Source organism: Dromiciops gliroides, chromosome 6 (assembly GCF_019393635.1).
Source record: "Dromiciops gliroides isolate mDroGli1 chromosome 6, mDroGli1.pri, whole genome shotgun sequence".
Classification (NCBI taxonomy): domain Eukaryota; kingdom Metazoa; phylum Chordata; class Mammalia; order Microbiotheria; family Microbiotheriidae; genus Dromiciops; species Dromiciops gliroides.
In genome coordinates, this window is record NC_057866.1 from 119,559,126 (window position 1) to 119,582,372 (window position 23,247).

Consider the following 23,247-nt stretch of genomic DNA (forward strand, 5'->3'; position numbering starts at 1 on the left):
TTTAAGACACTAGGATACATGAATGTAATGGAATATTATTGTGCCATAAAAAATGACAAATATCATTTTAACCTCATTTCACTTTGTTGAAACTAAGCAAGTAAGATCATTGAATCCTTTTTAGACTTTGCTTTAAGCAAATCTATACATGATAATGTAAATCAGGCACTACAAATGCAGGCTTCTGGGTAAACTTCCAACGTAGCTTCTAGAAGATATACCTAATCAATTCAGAACAATCCATTCACTTGTTCTGTTACGGGATCCAAGTCGATATCATAGAAACAGGGCCGAGTAGGGAGACCAGGCATTGTACTCATCGTCCCTACCAAAGGGTACAAGAAACCAGCACCGACACTGGTCTGGATGTCATGGATTGGAAGAATGAAACCTGTGGGCACACCTTTCTTCTCTGGGTCATGGGATAAGGACAGATGTGTTTTAGCCATGCAGATGGGTAGGTTTCCAAATCCCTGCTTTGTGTAGACTTCGACTTCATGCTGAGCCTCTGGCAGTAATTCAATGTCATCGGCTCCATAGATTTTCTGTGCAATTATCCTGATCTTGTCTACAACAGGGAGCTCCACGTCATAGAGGAGCTGGAAGTGACTTGGTGCCTGCGATGCTCTCTAGACAGCGTGAGCGAGGGCAACAAATCCCTTCCCTCCTTCTGCCCAGTGGGTGCATTTCACAGTGTCAAAGGCTCCAGCTTCCTTAGCCAGACGGACAATCAGCTCCACTTCTGCTTCAGTATCAGTCTTGAATGCATTGACAGCCACTACTACTAGAATGCCAAATATCCTGGCATTTTGAATTTGTTTCCCCAAGTTGCAAAAGCCTTTTTCCAACAGCTCCAGGTTCTCTTCTATATACTCCTTTGGTAGAGGTATTCCAGCAGTGACTGTGGGGCCTCCTCCATGCATTTTGAGAGCTCTGATGGTGGCAACAAGTACCACTACATGAGGACGGAGACCAGAATATCGGCATTTGATATCAAAAAACTTTTCCATTCCAATGTCTGCTCCAAATCCCGCATCAGTCACTACAAACCCTTTAGGGCCAACAAGCTTCAATGTGATCCTGTCAGCTATGATTGAGGAGTTTCCATGTGCAATATTGGCAAATGGTCCAGCATGAACAAATACTGGGGTCCCCTCTAATGTCTGCATGAGATTGGGCTTGACTGCATCCTTCATCAGCACTGTCAAAGCACTGTTCACTCCCAAATCTTCGGTGGTGATCGGCTCTCTTTTCTTACTACTTGCTACTACCATCTTGCCCAGTCTCTCTCTCATATCTTCTAGACTAGTGGTAAGCACCAAAACTGCCATGATTTCACTAGCCACAGAGATGTCAAATTGAGTCGTTTGTGTGTGTCCTTTTTCAGTTGGTGATTGACCAATTGTGATTTTCCTCAGGAACCTGTCGTTGGTATCCAACACTCTTTACCAAGTTATGCTTTCTGGATCAATATCCAATCTCATGAATCTACTTATTTCTTCATCAGTTAAGGTGGTAGGGTCGTCTTTCTTAATTCCTAGTCTCCTCAGCCTACAGATTTGAATATCTGAGAACTTCCTCACTCGGTTGACTGAAGGCACCAAGCGATTAAAGAGAGCCTTGTCTGTCTGTGTCAGTTCATGGAATACGGGGGCATCAATAGCAGCAGCAACCAAGTTATTAGCTGCAGTAATGGCATGGATATCACCAGTGAGATGGAGGTTGAACTCTTCCATTGGAACAACCTGAGAATAGCCCCGTCCTGCAGCTCCACCTTTTATTCCAAAGGTTGGGCCCTGAGATGGTTGTCGAACACAAGCAAAAACATTCTGGTGAAGATGTGCTCCTAGAGCTTGAACCAGCCCTATTGGGGTTGTACTCTTTCCTTCTCCCAGAGGTGTAGGGGTTATTCCTGTTACAACCACATATTTTCCATCAGGTTGGTGTTTCAGGCGTTCTAAGGTAGACAGAAGAATCTTGGCTTTTGTTTGACCATACATTTCCACTTCTTCAGGGAGTAAGCCAATTTCTTTAGCCAAGTAACCAATGGGCTTTGGTGTGCAAGAATGTGATATTTCAATGTCACTTGGCACAGGGGTCTTGAGGCCAAGATGGGTATATTGGATGTTCCATTTTCCTGATACACATTTTTCTAGGAAATGTTTTGCACTTTCTACTGTACTCTGCATTAACATTGCCACAGTCATGGGTCCAACTCCGCCAGGCACTGGGGTGATGTAAGAAGCCTTCTCTTTTGCTTCATCATAAGCCACGTCCCCCACGACTCTTTTTCCATTAGGTTTTGTATCATCTGGAACATGGTTGATTCCACAGTCTATTACTATAGCTCCAGGTTTAATCCATTCTCCCTTCACCATTTCAGGTTGTCCAGTTGCAACCACAAGAATATCAGCTTTATTCACCTCCTGAGGTAATTGGACAGTCTTTGAAGAGCATGTGGTCACTGTGGCATTATTCCATAGAAGCAGGTCATGCATTGGTGCACCAACAATCTTGCTGCATCCAACCACCACAGCATGCCTACCAGCAATTTGTACTCCTGTCTCTTTGATAAGTTCCAGGTATCCTTTAGGTGTACAGGGAATGAAACAATCTCCTAGGTCACCTCTAGCAAGCTTCCCAGCATTGCTGCTAGTCAATCCATCCACATCCTTTTCTGTAGTAATGGTATTTGTCACCAGCTCAGTGTTAATTGTCTTCTCTGAATCTAAAGGTAACTGGACCAGGAGTCCATGTATGGTAGGGTCTTCATTCAAAGATGTGATGCACTTTAAAACCTCTGCCTCAGTTCAGGTTCTTGGTTGTTTAATATCTGTGGCTTTGATTCCAATCTCCTCAGCAGCTTTTAGCTTCATACTTATATAAAGATTTGAATCATCTCTATCTCCAAACTGTAAAATATCCAGGCCTGGTCTGAAACCTGGAACTTGCTCCTTCATTTGAGTAATTTGGTTCTTCAGTCTCTCTTTTATTTGTGCGCAGACCACCTTACCGTTGAGGATTTCAGCTGGCGCCATAGTCCTTCTCTGCTCACAGCCCTCTTCACGTATCACTGTCCTCCAGAAGCAAGACACCCTGGAACGGTGCAGGACTAAGTGACCCCACGTGCTGGCTAGCAGGAGGCTAAATAACCACTGTTGTTGTTGTTTTAAGGAGAAATTTGTCGGTTTCTTGTTCTTGTATTCACCAGCACAGTCTGAGAGACAGTATTTGTTAATGAGTAAATTGTTTCACTCAGTTCCTAGATGAGAACATTAAGAACTGAATTTCTGTGGTTTTGCCCTCCCTACTGCATGGGTAGCATGTGAGTAGCAAATAACCGAAGGTCCCTGTAATGGATGTCCATAGGAGATATTCTAATAAGTAAATGCTTATGATCTCCTTTTAAACTATGCAGTGTCTAAAGTAACAGACTTGGCAAAGATAATTTCACAAATCATGCAAAGGAGAGGAAGGAAGGAGAATTAAAAAATAGGAGGAAGTTATATCTGCAAGATTTTAATAGCAGATTTTCAAGAGGTATTATTGGAAGACAAAGACACACAATGGAATGAGTGTTTTACAATTAGTGGACCTAAGAATCTAGACTAAATTAGCAGATTGTCTGATACTCACCACACCCCCAGGCAGTGATTATATCTATTTGCTTATCTTGGTCTTAACAAATTAGTGAAATAATATAAAGGGTTTATAATCCTACAACTACGCATATATTCATTATAGTTATACACATTCATTTAACCTTCATTATTGCAGCATAACATATATATGTATAACAGAAACACAACTAACTTCCTATAATACTCTTCCTTTAGTGTACTTAGCCTTGTAGTCATCATTATGTACATCAAAGAAATATAGAACTTAAAAGTAGAAAGAAACTCAAAAGTTAAAAATCATCTCATCCTCAAACTCCTACATGCTAGAGGAGTGTTCTCTCCAAAATTCTTGACATAGACTTACAGAGCCTCTGTTTGAATATGACCAATTTTGAATCCAATATATTTCTGCTAGTCAGAGTTTGATTCCTAGACCAGGAAGATGAACAATATAGACATCATCAACTGGTTAAAAAAAAAAAAGATGGCAGATGTTTACCCTGGATAAGAAAAGAATAAGAAGAAACATATTTACTTTTTCCAAATATTTCAAAGGCTGTCATGTACAGTGAAAGGAGGGAAAAGGGTCATCATCAGGTTTGCCTGGGGGATGGACCAATGTTATTTTCAAAGACTAAATTAAGTTCTGATTTGCTTTAATGAGGGAAGTATCTACACTTTAAGGCACTGACATATCAGTCAAATTAAGTGAACTTTTGCTCCAGAGGTCAAAGCTTAAAACAAATAATAGAAATTTAATAAAATTAATTAAAATTAAAATTAATAAAATAATAGAAATTATAGGAGGCAGATTTCAACTAAATATCAGGAAGTTTTGGTTTCTTTGTTTGGTTTTACTAATAGGAGCTATCTGAAAATGTAACTGGCTATCTCATTCATAACTGAACTCCCTATCATGGCTTTCAGAGAGTCCAATAATTCTTAGATTATCTATCTTGGATCTATTTTCCAGGTCATTTGTATTTCCAATGATGCATTTCACATTTTGTTCTATTTTTTTTCAATCTTTTGATTCTGCTTGATGAATTCTTGAGGTCTCATGGAGTCATTAACTTTCATCTGCCCAATTCTAATTATTAAGGCATCATTTTCCTCATTAAACTTTTGTATCTCCTTTTCCATTTGGTCTTTTTTCCCCATTTGGCTAATTGTATTTTTTAAGGAATTGTTTTCTTCAATTTTTGTGCTTCCTTTTCCAAGCTGTTGATTTTTTTCATAATTTTCTTTTGTTACTCTCATTTCTCTCATTTCTTTTTCCACTTTTTCATCTACTTCTCTCATTTGATTATTAAAAGCTTTTTTGAGCTCTTCCAAAGAAAGCTTTTTGGTTTTGAGACCAATTCATCTTCTCCTTTGAGGCTTCACATGTAGGCATTTGACAGTATTGTCCTTATCTGAGTTTGTGTGTGTTTTAGTCTTCTCTGTCACCATAGAAGCTGTCAATGGTAAGGGTCCTTTTCTGTTTCTTACTCATATTGTAGCCTATTTTTAAACTTATAAAGTTGAGGTCTGCTCCTGGGGCACAGGGGCAACTGTTGCAAGCTTCTTTTGCTGTAGAGATAGGGGCCTGGTCACTAGCTTTCTGCTCTGAGTCCTCTGTGACTTTTGGATTCCTCACTGCCCTGGGTTTGCTCCTGCACTGGGATGGCTTGGCCAAGTTGCGCCTGACCTGTGGGTATTTCTCTATTTGGCAGTTTGCTCTCTCAAGCAGAGTGGGCAGGTCTCACAAATGGCCTGCTGTGCCACCACCCTGCTGAGCCAAGACAAAGGGGACTCAGCTACTGATTTGTGCTATAGCCAGAGCCTCCTTCTGACTTGTCTAGATCCCCTAACCTCCCCTTTTGTCCAAGTGAGATGGAGCTTTTCTGAAGTCTTCTAAATTATCTCAAATTGGAAGATTATGTTTCTCTGTCTTTTTGTAGCTTCTGAAGTTCATGAATCTGTTTAGAGGCTTGATTTAATGTTGTTTTTGAGGGAAATTTGGGAGAGCTCAGGCAACTTCCTGTCTTCTCTCCACTATCTTGGCTCCCAGTGAACTCCCTATTAACAAGGTTTACATTAAGATTATAAAAGTAGCTCTTGGGGGGGGGGGTGGCAACGAGGGTAAAGTGACTTGCCCAGGGTCACATAGCTGGTAAGTGTCAAGTGTCTGAGGCCTGATTTGAACTCAGGTCCTCTTGAATCCAGGGCTGGTGCTTCATCTACTGTGCCACCTAGCTGGTCCCCACAAGTAGCTTTTAAAAAAATAATCATTCTTTAAAAATTTTCATTTTGAACTCAAATACAAAAAGACACACAAAAATATTCCATTTATACACCACTACACAAAGACAAGATTCAGTATGAAACGATGAATCTCCATTTCTCTGTTTACTTTTTTTGAAAAACTAGTTAATAAATATTACACATCCCTTCTGAGTTTTCCTTTGTTCCCTGCTATTCACTTTTTCCTCCTCCCTCCCTCAATATTTTGTACTAGAGAAGGCCACCATTAGACACAGATATGTGTATTTATGTATGTAGGTATGTAAAACCATACTGTACATGATTCTATTTATCAGTTCTTTCTCTAGAGGAAATGTTTCATTGAGAAAACTCATTAATTTTTCAAATGAAACAAAAGGGGGGACTGTAATGATTGGAATGATGCCACCTGCTGGAGACTTACTATAGGAAAGCTACACCATGAGGAGAATGCCTCTGAGGGCAAGGCCATGGGGCTTTTCCTTGGTGTCAGGAAGTGATGTTTGCTTATGGGTACTGTCTATCAAGGCTACCAGCCAATCAACTTGAGGAGCCTCCCATTTCTGGGAGGAACACACGAAGTAGGAAGCGGACGCTGGGGGAGGAACTCTCTTTCTTTTGGTTCCTGACCTCGCCATGGTTGGTCAGATGATAGGGTCTCTTAGAAATAGTTAGATTTTTACCTTTCTCTCTGATCCTAATGCTCTGTAATAAATACTTAAACACTTAAATACTCGTGCTAAAGCTTATAATTTATTGGTGACCACTCATTAGATTTTAGATAGGTTAGCTAGAATTTTAGACCCTTACAGAGAATAGCATCTTCCTCCATAGTCCTTTATTGTTGATTTCAGTATTTGTAATATTAAAAAAATCTTAGTCATTCACAGTTGTTCTTTGAACAATATTACTGTTAGTGTATACAAAGTTCTCCTGGTTCTACCTGTTTAACTCATCCTTCCTGCCAGATATTATGTGTTTTTGTAAAACCAACCAGTTCATCATTTCTTGGAGCACAATTGTAATTTATGACAATTTTCTACCACAACTTGTTGAGCCTTTCCCCAACTGATGGGCATCCCCTTAATTTCCAGTTCTTTGCCTCCACAAAGAGTGGCTATAAATATTTTAGGACATATAGGTTCTTTTCCTTTTTTTCCTGATCACCTTGGGAAACATACCTAATTGTGGTATTGCTGGGTCAAAGGGTATACATAGTTTTATAACGCTTTGGGCATAATTCGAGGTTGTTTTCCAGAAGTGTTGGATCAGTTCACAATTCTACCAACAGTGTATTAGTGTCCCAATTTTCTACATCCCCCCCAACATTTGTCATTTTCCCCTTCTATCATTTTAGCAGATCTAATAGGTGTGAGTTGATACATCAAAGTTGTTTTAATCTTCATTTCTCTGATCAATAATGATTGAGCATTTTATATGACTATATAATTGTTTTGGTTTCTTCATCAAAAATTACCTTTTCATATCATTTGACTATTATCAATTGGGTTTATCATTTGTGATTTATCATAGTGTCAATCATATTCATGTAAATTTGACAAATTTCTCCATATATTTAATTTATGCGACCTTTATCTGAGAAAATGTCTATAAAATTTCCCTAATTTTCTGCTTTCCCTCTAATCTTAGCCACATTGGTTTTATTTGAAAAAAAAAAACATTTAATGTAATAAAAATTATCAATTTTCTATTTTACAATGTTCTTTGTCTCTTATTTATTCATAAATTCTTCTCCTATCCATAATTCTGATAGGTAATATGTTCCATGTCTTCTAATATACTTACAGTATCTACCTTTATATCTAAGTCATGTATCCATTTTGACCTTATTTTGGTAAGAGGTATAATATATTCATCATGGTCCTTTTCAAGAATGAAGGATAAACAACAACAAGAAAATATTGGTCTAGGTCCAATTTCTGCCAGACTGCTTTCTAGTTTCCCCAACATTTTTTACCAAATAATGAATTCTTAACTCAAATGTTTAAATCTTTATATCTTTCAAACACAAGGTTACTATACTATAATAATTTACTACTGTGTATTATATGTCAAGTTGTGCAACTAATTTACCTTTCTATTTCTTAGCCAGTAGTAGATTTTTTTTAATAATTACTGCAGTATAATATAGTTTCAGGGTAGGTCAATACAATAATTCTTTGGATAATTTAATTGGGATGGCACTGAATAAGTAGATTAGTTTAGGTAGATTTGTCCTTTTTGTTATTTCTGATTCTGCCTATCCATGAACAATTAATATTTTCCAGTTATTTAAATCTGACTTTATTTGTATTAAAAGTGTTTTGAAAATTATGTTCATATAGTTCCTAGGTTTTTCTTGGAAGGTATTTCATACTGTCGACAGTTTTAATAAATGGGATATCTGTTACAATCTCTTATAGGGTTTTGTTGCCAAAATATAGAAATGATGATGATTTATGTGTGTTTATTTTATAATTGGCTACTTTGCTAAAATTATTTTAAATAAAATTTTAGTTGAATCTCTAGGATTTTCCAAGTATATCATTATATTGTCTTTAAAAAGAGATACCTTTTTTCATCATTGCCCGTTCCTTCTATTTCTTTTCCTTCTCCTATTGCCATTGATAGAATTTCTAATATAATATCGAATAAATGGGCATCATTGTTTTACTCCTGATTTTATTGGGAGGAGTTTTTATACCCACTAAAATAATATTTGCTCATAATTTTGGGTAGATGCTCATCATTTTAATCAATTTACACATATGTTTTCAATTATTTTTAACAGGAATGAGTTTTGTATTTTGTCACTTTTTTGACATCTATTGATATAATCATATAATTTTTATTGCTTTTATTATTGAAATAATCAATTATATTAGTAGTTTTCCTTATGTTAAACCATCTCTGCATTCCAGTATAAATCCTATTTGGTCATAATGTGTAATCTTCATGATATATTGTAGTCTCCTAGCTAGTACTTTATTTTGGATTTTTGTATCCATATTTATTCATGAAAGTGGTCTATACTTTTCTTTCTGTTTTTGCTCTTTCTGGTTTAGGTATCAGCACCATATATATATTTGTAAATGGAATTTGGTAGGACTTTCTTTGTCTCTTACTTAAAATAATTTGATATTGGAATGAATTTATCTTTAAATATTTGGTAAAATCCACATGTAAATCCATATGGTCTTGATGTTTTCTTTTCTTGGGAAGCTCATTTCCTTTAATAATCATTTTCAAGAATGCTTTAAAATAATACTAGCTAACATTTGTGTAGTGCTTTAAGGTCTGCAGGGCACTTTCCAGCTATTATATCATCTTGGAAATGACCTATAACATAGGTGCTATTATCATTCTCATTTTACATATGAAAAAACTGAGGCCGAGAGGCTAAATGATAAATATAGGTCACATAGTAATCGTTTGTGGCAAGTCTAGCCCTTTATATACTATATCACCTAGCTGCCACCTGACTTAGAATAGAATTCTTTTCAGGTGCGGGGCTGTGCTGGATTTTCCTTAAGGATATTTTCAACTCAAAGATTCTATAATTCTTTTTTTTTTTTTGGTGGGGCAATGGGGGTTAAGTGACTTGCCCAAGGTCACACAGCTAGTAAGTGTCAAGTGTCTGTGGGCGGATTTGAACTCAGGTACTCCTGAATCCAGGGCCGGTGCTCTATCCACTGCGCCACCTAGCCGCCCCTGATTCTATAATTCTTAATGTCCCAAATAGGTATGCTTTTTTTCAATCTTTTTTTCCCCTAAAATAAACATTTAAAAATTTTTTATCCCTCTCCCTTGATATATAAATAAGCCTAACTTACAGGTAATCTAATAATAATTGCGAAACCATGGGCCATGATCAGGTGTCCTTTGAACTTTTCCCTTTCCAGAATATAGGTACACACTACTTAATTTTGGTCCTGTCTAAAGGCTAGTTAATAGTTAAGGACAGAACATGTTTCAGCTTCACATTATTTTATATAACCAAAATTTATGAATGAATTTATAATTCTCCTTAGAGCTACAAACTCCCCAACAGAATTTCAGGTCATGAATACAATTAGAGCACTTCTTTATTAAGTGAATCATTTTTCAGTGGTCCAGTAAGCTATGCAGCACATTTATTAGGACCCCCAGAACTATAAGGATTAGACACAGCTGTAATGACAATCATCTGTCTTATGAGTGACACAGACTATAGTTGCTGGGAGTTCTAAAGGAAAAAAAAAGCAATTTTTAAGTATTAGGGAAGAAACAGGGTGGACACGTTTCATCATCAAAAATTAATCATCTGTATGTAAATGCCTTGTTCTCTTAAAGTGAGTTATTAAAAGAACATAAGACATATTTGCTTTTAAACTTGAATTTGATACAGATGAAATACTCTACATATTGACAAAGTTGTATGTGTTTTGACTTTTGAAAATTTCCCTATTTATGACAGTTTTAAAGAGCTTTCTATGTAAACATAAGAAATACCATATTGACATAGATTCACAGTTAATCACTCCTTCAATGTTCTGCCTCTGACAATGACTATAAAGAATGTCTTATAGGAATGAAATGTTGACTTCCCTGATGTAACCTCCAGTGTAAGGGATATAGCTGAGACAACCTAGATTTTCCCCAAATTCCATGATGGCTCTATTATACTTGATATTACCTAAACAGCTTTTGAAACTATTTATGCCTTCAATTTATTATAATCTTTGTTGTTTAAACTGACCTGGACCCTTGATGCAATGGAGCATTTAACCCTCTATAACTAGATTTCCTATTCCACTTCCTCTCCCTATTATCTCAGCCAAATACTTCATGTCTTTCTTTACAGATGATACTCAGTTTACTGAGATTTCCTGTGAGAATTAAAAGTTAATATTACCTGATTTCTATTGCATTGATTTTGTAATATAGTTAATATTTATGTTGCATTAATTTTTAGAATTGTCACTATCTACTTGATCTCATCTTGCAGAAAGTCAGTCTTTCCTAGTCTAATTGGCTTAAAGGTAGGTTCAAAATGGAGGAGTGCTAAAGCTCATACTTCTCCCACCCCTGGAAATTTAATTGCTAAGCAGTTTAGTTTGGGACTCATTTGTTCACTGTGAACAAATGATCAACTTAAGTTGGATGCCACCCACCCTTCCCCCAAAGATAGTTCTTCAGTCCTAACCTGTCCATTTAAAACCAGGGGTCCACAAGGGTGGAACTAAATGTGTGGTCTTGATTTAGGTGGTCCTGATTTTCTAGCCAAGATTACTAGAGGCACTTAGGGCCCCTAAAGCAATTAACATTCTGTAATTGTCAGAGAGGGGTTTGATCAGGCACAGCTAAAAGTACACACACACTTTCCCCAGCAGAAGACAATTTAAAGGCTTCCCAACTACCCTAACCGTACTTACATATTTTTTTTTCTGTACTGACTGTTTTACTGAGGTTTCCAAAGTGACCCACTTTATAAATAGCTATACAGATCACTGTTAATAAACTGTTATTTTGTCCAGAAAAAAGCCTCAGTTTCCCTATCAGCAATTTCTTATCTTTTCTGAACCTTTAAAAACCCTTTGACACTCTTACTTTGACAAAGTAAATAGCTTATAAATTAATATAAAGTTTTGATCCTTAAACACTTCACTAAATCATCACCTCCACATCCTCTATCATCCTCCATGGACCTCTAATAGTGACACAAAGCAAACTTTCAAGCTTGTTTTTGAGGCTTATGTTATGATTTCTACCTGCTGAAATATCTCTTCCAAGATAACCTTATTCCATATAAGTCCACCACCCTACACAGTAAAAGGCTAATATTGACTTTCCAGGCACATGAAAGGGAAGGGGGGCGGGGCAGGGCAGGAGGGAGGGAATTTACAATGTTTTGTCTTCTTACCAGGCCCAAGCCCTAATTTAGGAATCAGGGAAGAAGGGAAGGAGGGAAGGAAGGAAGGAAGGAAGGAAGGAAGGAAGGAAGGAAGGAAGGAAGGAAGGAAGGAAGGAAGGAAGGAGAGAAGTAGGGGAGGAAAGAAGGAGGGAAGGCAAGAAGGAAGGAGGGAAGTAGGGGAGGAAAGAAGGAGAGAAGGAAGGAAGGAACAAAGGGGGAAAGGAGAGAAGGAAAGAAGGAGGGAAGGAGGGGAAGGAGGGAAAAGGGAAGGAGGGAGGGAAATTGAGGAGGATTGCCAGTTTGTTGACTGCACCAAGCCTCAGAGAAATGTGATTGAAATCCTGCTGAGGCCAGACTGATCCTTCTCAGATTTAAGTCAAATGTGGTATTCAGAGGACTTATATGCTACCAATGGGTAGAAAAAGCTTTGTAGCTCATCTTTTGGGATATAATCATCAGTAAAGTTCAAGGGATCAAAAAAAGTATGATGGGGGAATTAAAGAGAACTGAAACATTAAAAATTTTAAGAAGGAGAGAAAACCCTTCAATAAAAGTCACAAGCAAATAAAACAATACATGGATGAATATTACTTGTTAAAAAATTCAAAACAATGAACCAGTGCTCATTGAAATAGATTTCTGTGGATGGCCCCACTGCCTGCAAAAACACCAAGGAAATATAGAGTGGTTAAAAGAGAAATTAAATCAGATAAAGAAGAAATTAGCAATGAAAATTGTTCAAAAATTACAGCTGTAACTGAAGAATTTTAAAACTCAATTAGTAGAAAAGAAAAAAAAAAGTATAGAGAGATGAGTTAAGATGATGGAATATGAAAAAGCAATACAGCCCAGATTTCCCCCACAATTATTTCATAGACATAAAAAAGAATTAAATCCAGTCCAAGTCAAGAAATATGGGTGTATATGGGATATATAGTAGTAGTAGTAGTAGTAGTAGTGGTAGTGGTAGTAGTAGTAGTAGTAGTAGTAGTAGTAGTAGTAGTAGTAGTAGTAGTAGACGACTTCCACCAGTCATGGACGACCATGGATCAGTGCCCTGAAGAGCCACAGGCCACAGTGTGGCTGTGCAGTCTGATATGGGAGCCACAGCTCCTGCCGCAACAAGGACATCGGAAAACTGCTCTCTCTGTTGCCCACCAGTTCCTGTGTCTCATTCATTTTTCTTCCTCCCAAGCTTGAAGGCCCATCTCAGCTGCACGCAAGCTGTTCCTGAGTACTGAACTCCATCAGGCGCGGTCCTTGGCCATCTCCTCCCAGCTGCTGATGTCTATTCCCAGAGCCCTCAAGTCTCACTTGCATACATCTCTGTAGCGAAGCTGGGGGCATCCAGCAGGTCTTTGGCCTGAGGCTAACACGCCATAGAGTAGGTCTTTAGGAATGCTTCTGTCTTGCATGCGGTGCACAAGACTGAGCCAGCGCATCCATCTTTGTTTCAGTAGAGTGTAGATGCTTGGAAGTTGCACACATTGGAGCACTTCTGTGTTGGTGATCCTATCTGACCAAGATATGCCAAGGACGTGCTGAAGGCAGCACATGTGGAAGCTGTTAAGCTTCTTCTCTTGTCTAGTATACATAGTCCATGTTTTGCTGCCATACAGTAAGTTACTCAGGATGCATGCTCTATAGACAGCAAATTTGGTTCGTCTTGTCAATTTACTGTTTTCCCAGACATGCTTGGCAAGCTTAGCTATGGTTGAAGTAGCTTTCCCAATCCTCTGATTGATCTCAGAATCAAGTGATAAATTGTCACTGACAAGTTAACCTCTAAATTAAGGAAACAATCAATATAGGTGAAAATAAGGTCTTTAATCAGGGCAGAGGAACTACAGCTCATGGTATCCTAAAGCAACAAGCTAGGAATACCCAAAGATGGGTTTTTATGGGGTAACAGAACAAAAGGGAGCTTAATGTAAATGAACTTTTAACAGAAGAAACCATAGAACTGTTCCTGTGTTAAGTATAGATGCTACTTAACTCTAAATAGAAACTACTTAATATAGGTGGACCCTTTTACATAATAACATAAAGTCCAGGGAGTAAGGTGGGGAACCATTGGGAGGGGATAGTTTGCTTGGGGGGAATTGGGGGAGGTCCATAAGTTGATCAAGTGTCTGGAATTGACAAAGATTGGTTAGGCCTAGGCAATTCACCTGCCTGGGTGGAAGGACTAGGTGAGGAATCAGTCAGTTCTCAGTAAATTTGTAGTTATCAGAAATAACAGTGAGTATTATTTTCCACCCCTAAATTGTCATAGAGAAACATACTGTACAAACAAGGAAGGAATAGTAAGTGGGATGAGATTTACTTGAATCTCACTTTTTTCTGAATTGGCCAACAGAGTGAAAAACCAACACAGTTAACAATAATAACCATAGGCAAAGCAACAGCAGAAATACATTTGATTAAAAGAGATAAAAAGGAAAAACTTCATTTTGCTAAAAGGCACCATAGACAATGAGATAACATTAGTAACAAACATATGCACCAAATGACATAGCATCTAAATATTTAAAGGAAGAATTAAATGAGGTACAGGGAGAAATTGAAAATTTTTGATAGTGGGTGACCTCAGTGTTTCCTTTTCAGACCTGGATAAATCTGAGACAGAAAGGCAGAATCAGAGAGACACAGAGAGAGACAGAGAAATATTAAAAGCATGAATATAATTTTATAAGTCATGTATAATTGATCTCCAATAATTATAGGACTAGAAAGGTTACTACATATTTCTCAGTTATGCATAGTACCTACACAAAAATAGGGCATGAAATTGCACAAAGCACAAGGACAGTTTTTATGACCCATAATAGATAATTATTTTATTCAAAAAAGGGGCTAGTGAAGGAAACAATAAAAGTAATTGGAGACATAGTAACCACAAGTAATGAGTGGGCTAAAGAACAAATCTTAAAAATAATAGATAATTGGAGCAGGTAAGTGGTGAAGTGGATAAAGCACCGGCCCTGGATTCAGGAAGACCTGAGTTCAAATTTGGCCTCAGACACTTGACACTTACTACCTGTGTGACCCTGGGCAAGTCACTTAACCCCAACTGCTTCACCAAAACAAACAAAACAAAAATAATAGATAATTACATTAAAGACAGTGATAATAAGAGAACTCCCATTTATAAAAATCCACAATGTATAGCATACTTGGGAGTCAACCAGCTCAGGCACACATAGAAACAGTATTATTTATACCAATACAGATCAAAATAAAATAAAAATTACTTGTTCATTGGTAGAGTGAGCCAATAAAATAAAATGACAATATTACCCAAGTTAATTTTCTTATTTATTGCCATACCAATAGAAGTACTAAAGAATTTTTTTATGTAGAACTAGAAAAAATAACAATTCATTTGGAGGAACAAAATATAAAGAATCTCAAGGAAAATAATGGGGAGAAAAGTGAGGAGAAAGGAATCCTAGCAGGACTAGATCTCAGACAACTAAGCAATCATTATCAAAATGATTTATGATTCATTAAGGAACAGAAAGATTGATCAGTGAAATAGAAGAGGTACAGAACATTCAGAAACATATGACTATATAAGCCTATTGTTTGATAAATCCCCCAAACTAGGTACCTGTGAAAGAACTCACTATGACACAAAAACTGCTGGGAAAACTGGAGGGCATTCTGACAGATAAAATACTAGGTGCAGACAACCATCTCACACTACATACCAAGATAAATATTAAATGGGTGTATGACTTATACATGAATGATGATAGAAGCAAATTAGACAAAAACACATTACCAAGGAAGAAATTTAAAACAAAATTACCAAGGAAGACCAAGGAAGAAATTATCTTCAGAGCTATGGTTGGGGATGATTTAATGACGAAAAAGACATAGAAGATAACAGAAGATCAAATAGACAATTTTGATAACATAAAATTAAAAATGTTCTGCCCCAACAACAACACAACATCCAAACTTAGAAAGGAAGCATGTAATTTGTGTGTTCATATGCACACATGCACACATTTATGTGTATAAAACATGTATATACATATAAAAATATGAAAATTCATGAAGATGAGCCTTCCGGACTCCATATATATAAATATATGTGTGTATATACTTGTTTGTATACACATAAATGTGCACATTTATATGGGTATATATAATATACACAAATGCGAACTATATTTGCAGCAATGTTCTCTGATAAAGGTCTTATTTTCAAGACATATTGTCATGGGGTTAGGACTATTACAGTTTAAACTGACCAGCTAACAAAGGTCTTCTCTTTGAGAAGATAGACACACTTTGAAGCAAAGGAGATAAGCCTATAAGGCATAGCTGCTAATTGAGTGGTGCCTGGGGCATGGAGATGGCTGGATTGGAGCTGCCTCTCACCCAACTTCCCCCAGCCCACCACCAGTGGCAGATGGGAATGTTCCACAGTCAGATGATCACCCTATCTGTCCCCCCACCATCCATTGTCTATAAAACCTATGGACTTTCTCCTACTCAAGTGATGTGGGATGGAATTAGGGTCAAATTGATCGTGAGTCATCCCAAAAGAGTTACAAGACTCAGTGACTCAGTTTCCCAAGCTTTATTGCAGTACTGTGGGTGACCACAGGGAGAGAACCAGAAAAGTGGAAAGGTATCTCTCAAATAGTGAAAGAAAAGACAGTTATATTTATAGTATGGATAAATTGATTATCAATCTCATTATAATAATCTCCATCTTATGGAGGTACAGGGGAGGACCTGTCCTTCTCATTATAATGTTCTCCACCTTTTTGAGGTACAGAGGACAGCTTATCCTAATTTGGAGTTCCTGGTGTCCTAAGCCAACCCCGAGGTGGGTACCTTTTTCAGTGGAGCTTTGTTTTGGGGGTTTACACGTCATAAAGTTAATCTGGGGGACAAATTTGGCCTTTTCTGTGCATGTATCTGTTTCCCATGGTTAGTTTCAAAACATCTTCATTTATCTTTTATTTTTAGTCTAAATTTCTATAGCCTGTCATTTAGTCTAAGGTCTTCATGGCCTCTCTCCCTCCATTCCATTATGGTCACTGATTTCTGTGGGTAAGAGAACTTAGCATCTTTACTTGTAAGTTATACATTAACTGGGGTTTGATTCCCTCTTAGAGCTTGTATCTGAATTAGACCTTGGGTCTTAAGTTTTTCTATTAACCCGTTTTTTTGCCTAATACATCACAAGGAGATAGATATCTGAGAACCACGTCTCTGAAACTATCTCTCCATGAGTCTTGTCTCAAGGTTTTCCTTTCTCTAGCACCCAAATAAAACATTATTTTATTGTAATGGGATTGGTATGCATGAGAGTGTAATACTTTAAAGAGGAATTCCTAAGGACCCCACACCAACCATTTCCCCCATAACATATATGAAACGGATGCAAATTTATAAGAATAAGATCCACTTACCAAATGACAAATGCTCTATGGTAGCCTATGGATACAAAAGGCTCTTTGAATGTTCTCAGATTGACACTAATAACCTGTAAATTATTTATGAAAACCGGCCTCAAATTAGGCTTGATTACTCTCTTCTCTGAGTGTGATTCTCAATGCCCACTTCCCTCTCTGAATCAAGGACAGATGTCTAAGCCAGAGGCAGTACTTTCTTTCTTCCTAAATACTGTCTTAGACCTTCTGGTGTTCCAACTTCTCTTTCTAACTTCAGAGCTACAAAAGATAAGAGCTTACTTTGTTCCCATATTCTCTTAATCATCTTCAGCCAGGTTTAGAATGGATAGTAAAGGGCTTGTCTCCAGAAAACCCAGGTTCAATATGTGTGCTTAGGTTAATCCCTTTATCTCTGTACTTCAGTTTCTTCATATGCAAAGGTGACTGTTAAAGTCCCTTTCAGCTCTGGCATTCCATAATTCTCTTTTATTTGAAAGCAATCATCAAAAAGACATTTATTTTTATATAACCATAGTTTTATGTTGTTTTTTCCCTAACACAATTTGTCAGTTCATTATAACCCACCCATTAGTTTCTTCTTTTCTTTTAGCATTTAAATCATTTAAGTAAACCTTCTAATTACTAGAAGCAGACTTGTCATGTCACAGGCTTAAATAATGCTTCATTACTTTTTCATTATATGGCTCTAATTGTTCTAAATTGATGTTTTGCATAACTAGTAGAAAAATAAATGCCCCTCTACTTTAATTATTTTAATGAATAATTGCCATAAATTTATATTTTGTCATTTTAATCAGTTTATCTTTTATAGTAGCTTTGCAAGAATAATTTGTTTTGTAAATGCAAATTTCCTGAAAAGATGTGTTTCTAATTGCTAAATTTCAAAGTGAAGTTCATTCTGCAAAGATGATAAGTTCATTCAACATTTTTTTCCTTCATAGCAGGGGAATTATGTAGAGAGAGACATCAGTGATATCCAGCATTTCTGAAAATTCTGAGGAAATGGACCAAATCAATTGCTTAGGGAGTGAATTTTAATTGTTCTGTAATATTTGAGATTTTTAAAAATGCCTTGAGAAGTATAAGGTAGAGGTCTTTAGGATCAAATTCAGAGATCATAGCATCCCAGATTTAGGGCTATGAGGATTCAGAAGACTCATGGAGTCAAATCCTCTCATTTTACATGTGAGGAAACACACTCAGAAATGGTTAAATGAGTAGTCCAAGGTAACATAAGTAGGAAGTGGTAGAGACAAGATTCAAATTCAGATTCTCAGACTGCAAAGCCAGAACTGAATTCGCTCTTTTTATCCATTTGAATTTGGCTTTACATATTAGCATCAGAGATAAATTTCATAATGAATTGATTCACTGTTCTGGGGTAGGTATCAAGCCTACTATAAACTGGCTCCTCCAGATTCTCTAGTTTACCTACATCACTTCAACTCAGTCCTTCCCCAACACCAAACACTACTTAAATTTAATCTTCTAAGATATTTTTTTTTCCAAAAGCAATGACACTATAAACTCTTATATCCATCCATAATAGTAATTGTCTCCCTTTTTTGCTTAAAGACAAAAACTGAATATTATGACTATAGGCCACTTTGGGTTTTTTGTATTTTTTTGTATTTTTTTTCATTTTCATTCATGTCTGACTCTTTGTGACCTTTATTTTGTGTGTATGTGGCAGAGATACAGGAATGGTTTGCCATCTCCAGCTCATTTCATAGATGAGGGAACTGAGGCAAACATGGTCATGAGTTACCCAGGGTCATGCAGCTAGTAAATGTCTGAGAATGGATTTGAATTCACTAAAATGAGCCTTCTTGACTCCAGAGTTGGGGTTCTAACCACTGTGCCACTTAGCTGCAGTTTCACAGCACAATTATTCAATTCAGAACACATTTTAGCTATTCTATAATTTGTATAGATATACTGGATTTTCCTAGTTAAAATGATAATAATTTTTAGGAGAATCAAAAAGCATTAACTTCAAAGAATTTCACTTGGGAAATTAGCTGCTAATAATCATTAATTGTATCCCTTATGTCTAACAAGCAGAAACCTATTACAAGAATAGAAATCTTCATGGATGAGAGGAAAAGAATACTCAAAGTTTCCCCACCAAAAAAATATGGTGAGCAATTTATTATAGCCCTTCCCTAAACACACATGACATGTAATTAAGAATAGATTTTGTTGTCTTCAAAACCTTTTCACTTTCTCAGCATTGTCTGTCATCATTCATTTTCCTAGCATGTTAAAAATAATGAAAATTTTAAATGGCTTAATAAGGAAAAGGGGCAGCTAGGTGGCACAGTGCATAGAGTGACAGGACTAGAGTCAGAAAACCTCATCTTCCTGAGTTCAAATCTGGCCTCAGACAATTCCTAGCTGTGTGACTCTGGGAAAGTCATTTAATCCTGTTTACTTCAGTTTCCTCATCTGTAAAATGAGCTAGAGAAGGAAATGGCAAATCATTCCAGTACCCTTGCAAGAAAACCCTGATGGGGTCATAAAGAGTCAGATATAACTGAAAGAACTGAACAACAACAATGAACAAAAATATGTAAAATAAACACCAAAAGTTTGTCTAGAAGGAGAGAGCACAGCTACTCATACCACTGATTGAAGGACAATACATCTCTTTCAAGGAAAGTTGCCCCATTCCATGGAGTATAGATCTTAGGACATTATACTCGAAGAACTGATGAAGGAAAGAGATATAAACATGAACCACTAAATTAGTCCAATCAACCCAGATAAACAATGAGGTAACAAATGTCAAAAAGAGGAGAAGAAGACAAGAGAGTAAGTATTTATAATGCATCTACTATGTGCTAGGCTCTATGCTAGATAAACATTTGTTAAGAAAAAAAAAGACCACCATGATATAATTGCAATTCAAGTACCATCTATTTCAAAATTGCCATCATCAAGTTCACTGGGTTCATAACTATGCTCTTCATTTCCATTTAACCCACTGTTAATTTCTTTCCTGAGCTCCAGTCCCGCATCAACAATATCCTAATGGACATATCAAAATGGAAGTCTCAAAGATGTTTCAAATTCAACATGTATAAAACAGAATTCTTTTTTTTAATACCATTCCATTCGTTCATTCATTCATTTATTTAGTAATACACATCTTTATTTCCAGTTTTGAATTCCATTTTTTTTTTAGTGGGGCAATGAGGGTTAAGTGACTTGACCAGGTCACACAGCTAGTAAGTGTCAAGTGTCTGAGGCTGGATTTGAACTCAGGTACTCCTGAATCCAGGGCTGGTGATTTATCCACTGTGCCACCTAGCCACCCCTGAATTCCAAATTTTATCCATCCTTCCCACCCATACCCAACCCCCTTCTGAGGCAGTAAGCAATCAGATATAGGTTATACATGTGCAAATATATAAAACATTACCATATTAGTAATTTTGTAAAAGAAAACTTGAATAAAAGAAAAAAATGAAAGAAAGTGAAAAATAGCATACTTCAGTCTATGTTCAACCAATATCAGTTCTTTCTTTGGAGATGGAGAGTATGCTTCATCATTAGTCCTTTGGGATTGTCTTGGATCATTGTATTGCTGAGAATAGTTAAGTCATTCACAGTTCTTCACCAAACAATATGGCTGTCACTGTTCACAACATTCTCTTGGTTTTGTTCACTTCACTATGCATCAGTTCATACAAGTCTTTCCAGGACTTTCCGAAATCATCCTGCTTGCCATTTATTATAGCACAATAATATTCCATTATCATCATATACCACAGTTTGTTTAGCCATTCCCCAACTGAGGGGCATTCTTTGGATTTCCACTAAAACTAGAACTCTTTATTTTCCTTTCCCCCAAGGCAATTCAATTTCCCTTATTTTCTCTTCAAGACTTTCCTATTTCAGTTAAGGTCAATGCCATATTCCTGGTCATCCAGGTTTGGGACATAGACATAAGTGTTATCTAACTCCTCACTCTTAACCCCCCCCCCCATATCTATCAAATCTTGTCTTTTCTATCTTCACAACTCTTATATCCATTTTTTTTCTCTTAGATTATATAGCTGCTACCATAATTTAGGGCCACACACTCATATGCCTTCTAATTGGGCTCTCTGCTTCAAACCTCTCCTCACTGTAATCAATCCTTCACAAAACTGCTAAAGTAAATTTCCTAATGTGTAAATCGGACCATGTCAAAATCCATTCCCTACTCAATAAACTGTGATGGATTGCTATGACTTCTAGGATCAAATAGAAACTCCTCCATTTGATATGTAAATTCTTAAAAGCCCAGCCCCTTCCTAACTTTCCATTCTCTTTATATGTTACTGAATGTACTGTATGGTTCATCAGGACTGGACCACTTGCAGGTCCTTATGTGCAGTATTCCATTTTATATCTCTGTGCCTTTATGGAGTTTATTTTCTATCCTGAAATGCTCTTTCTTCTCCTTTCTTGTGATCAATGACTTCAAGTCTCAATTTCAATGCAACCTTCTTCAGGAAGACTTTCTTGGTTTCCTCAGCTGCTAATTCATGGCCCTCCCTTTAAAGTTAATTTTCTACGTACTCTGTACATGTCTTGAACGTACTTCTTTATGGACATGTTATAAATACCCCATGTGAATATAAACTCCTTTAGGGCAGGTTGTGGGTTTTTTTTTTCCTCTGTATACTAGGGCTTAGCACAATGGCTGATATATAGTAAGACTTTAATAAATACTTGCTAACTAATTAATTAAACAATGGCATTTGATTCAGTATAACAAGGTGCTACTGCCTTAGAGACTCTTCTCTAATAATTGTGTCTTGGTTATGGCACAAAATCATGTAAGAGACCTCATAGAACACAAGAATGATGGCAAATTTGTTAAGCTTCTCTTTGAAACAAAATCCCACTTTTTAACAACCTCAGTCAATGGTAGGGTGGAAAGAGGACTAGATTTTAAGTTATAGAATCATAGTGTTAGAATAAGGGACCTTAGATGTCATCTTGTACAAAATACTCTTTATAAATGAAGAAGCTGGGGGTTAGAGAGAAGTTAAATAACTTATACAGGTCAAACTGGTCATAACAGGTAAAGAAGGGCTTTGAATAGCCGGAGGATCTGCGTTCAAACCCTGGTTCTGCTACTGACTCTAGATTTGATCTTTGGCAAATTACTTTTCCTCTCCCTAATTTTTGTTTTCTTATTAGTACAATGAGGGATTTCAATAAGATGACTTATAGTTTCTATTTTGCCTGTAAATCAAAAGGAAAAATTACTCTTCAAATATCAGTTGTATTCAGCATGATTTTTTTCTTTTGTGAGGAAATGGATAATGGTTTCCTCTCAATAAGGATATAACAGTCACCATTCCAATTACACTTCTCTGGACCTATTTGAGGACAAAGGTCTTAGTGCCCCTCCTTCCCCTCCAGGGAACAGATCACATGGTTCAAGGAGCCCTGTGTTGGTCTCAATAAGGTCTTATTCTGGGCTGTGTCCATATAAGGAAAGATTGAAGAAATGTCTCTATATCACCTCCCCCATTGGCTAAGAACCCAAAGAATAATTATGGAAATTAGCATTAAGAATATTGCATTCCTGTCAGCTAGTTTTTGCATGTAGATTGTAAACCTTGAGTAATTGACCAGTGATGAAAAAGGAGAGGGTCCATTCACGTTAGGGACTAGGGGTTAAAATGGGGCCTGCAAGCTCCCATTCTTTGCACTCACCAGTTGCACACTGGGTGACCATTCTCATGAGAATGACAATAAATGAGCCTTTGACACATCTCCTCCACTAAGTTCCAGGGAATTATTGAGAAGGAGCTGGAGTCATTTTTCTCTCACTTTGAAATAGAAATTTCTAACAATCATTGAAATCTTGAATTTTCTTGAAATCTCCTACCACCAGAATAAATTACTTTCTCATGGAGAAAGTCTATTATTCAGTTATGTCAGAAACTTTCATATGTACAGGAATGTCCTGTGACCTTTTGATTCTTCCATTGGCACTATATATACAGGAATTTTGAAATGTCAGATT

General features: G+C 36.9%; 1 protein-coding gene across 1 annotated transcript; it reads right to left on the reverse strand.

Moving 5' to 3' along the window:
* Window positions 1-230: 230 nt before the first annotated feature.
* On the reverse strand, window positions 231-3,124 carry LOC122730601 (C-1-tetrahydrofolate synthase, cytoplasmic-like). Its single transcript, XM_043969780.1, is given in 1 exon segment — window positions 231-3,124. A coding segment is annotated over 1 exon segment (2,268 nt). The 5' UTR covers window positions 2,499-3,124.
* Window positions 3,125-23,247: the final 20,123 nt, after the last annotated feature.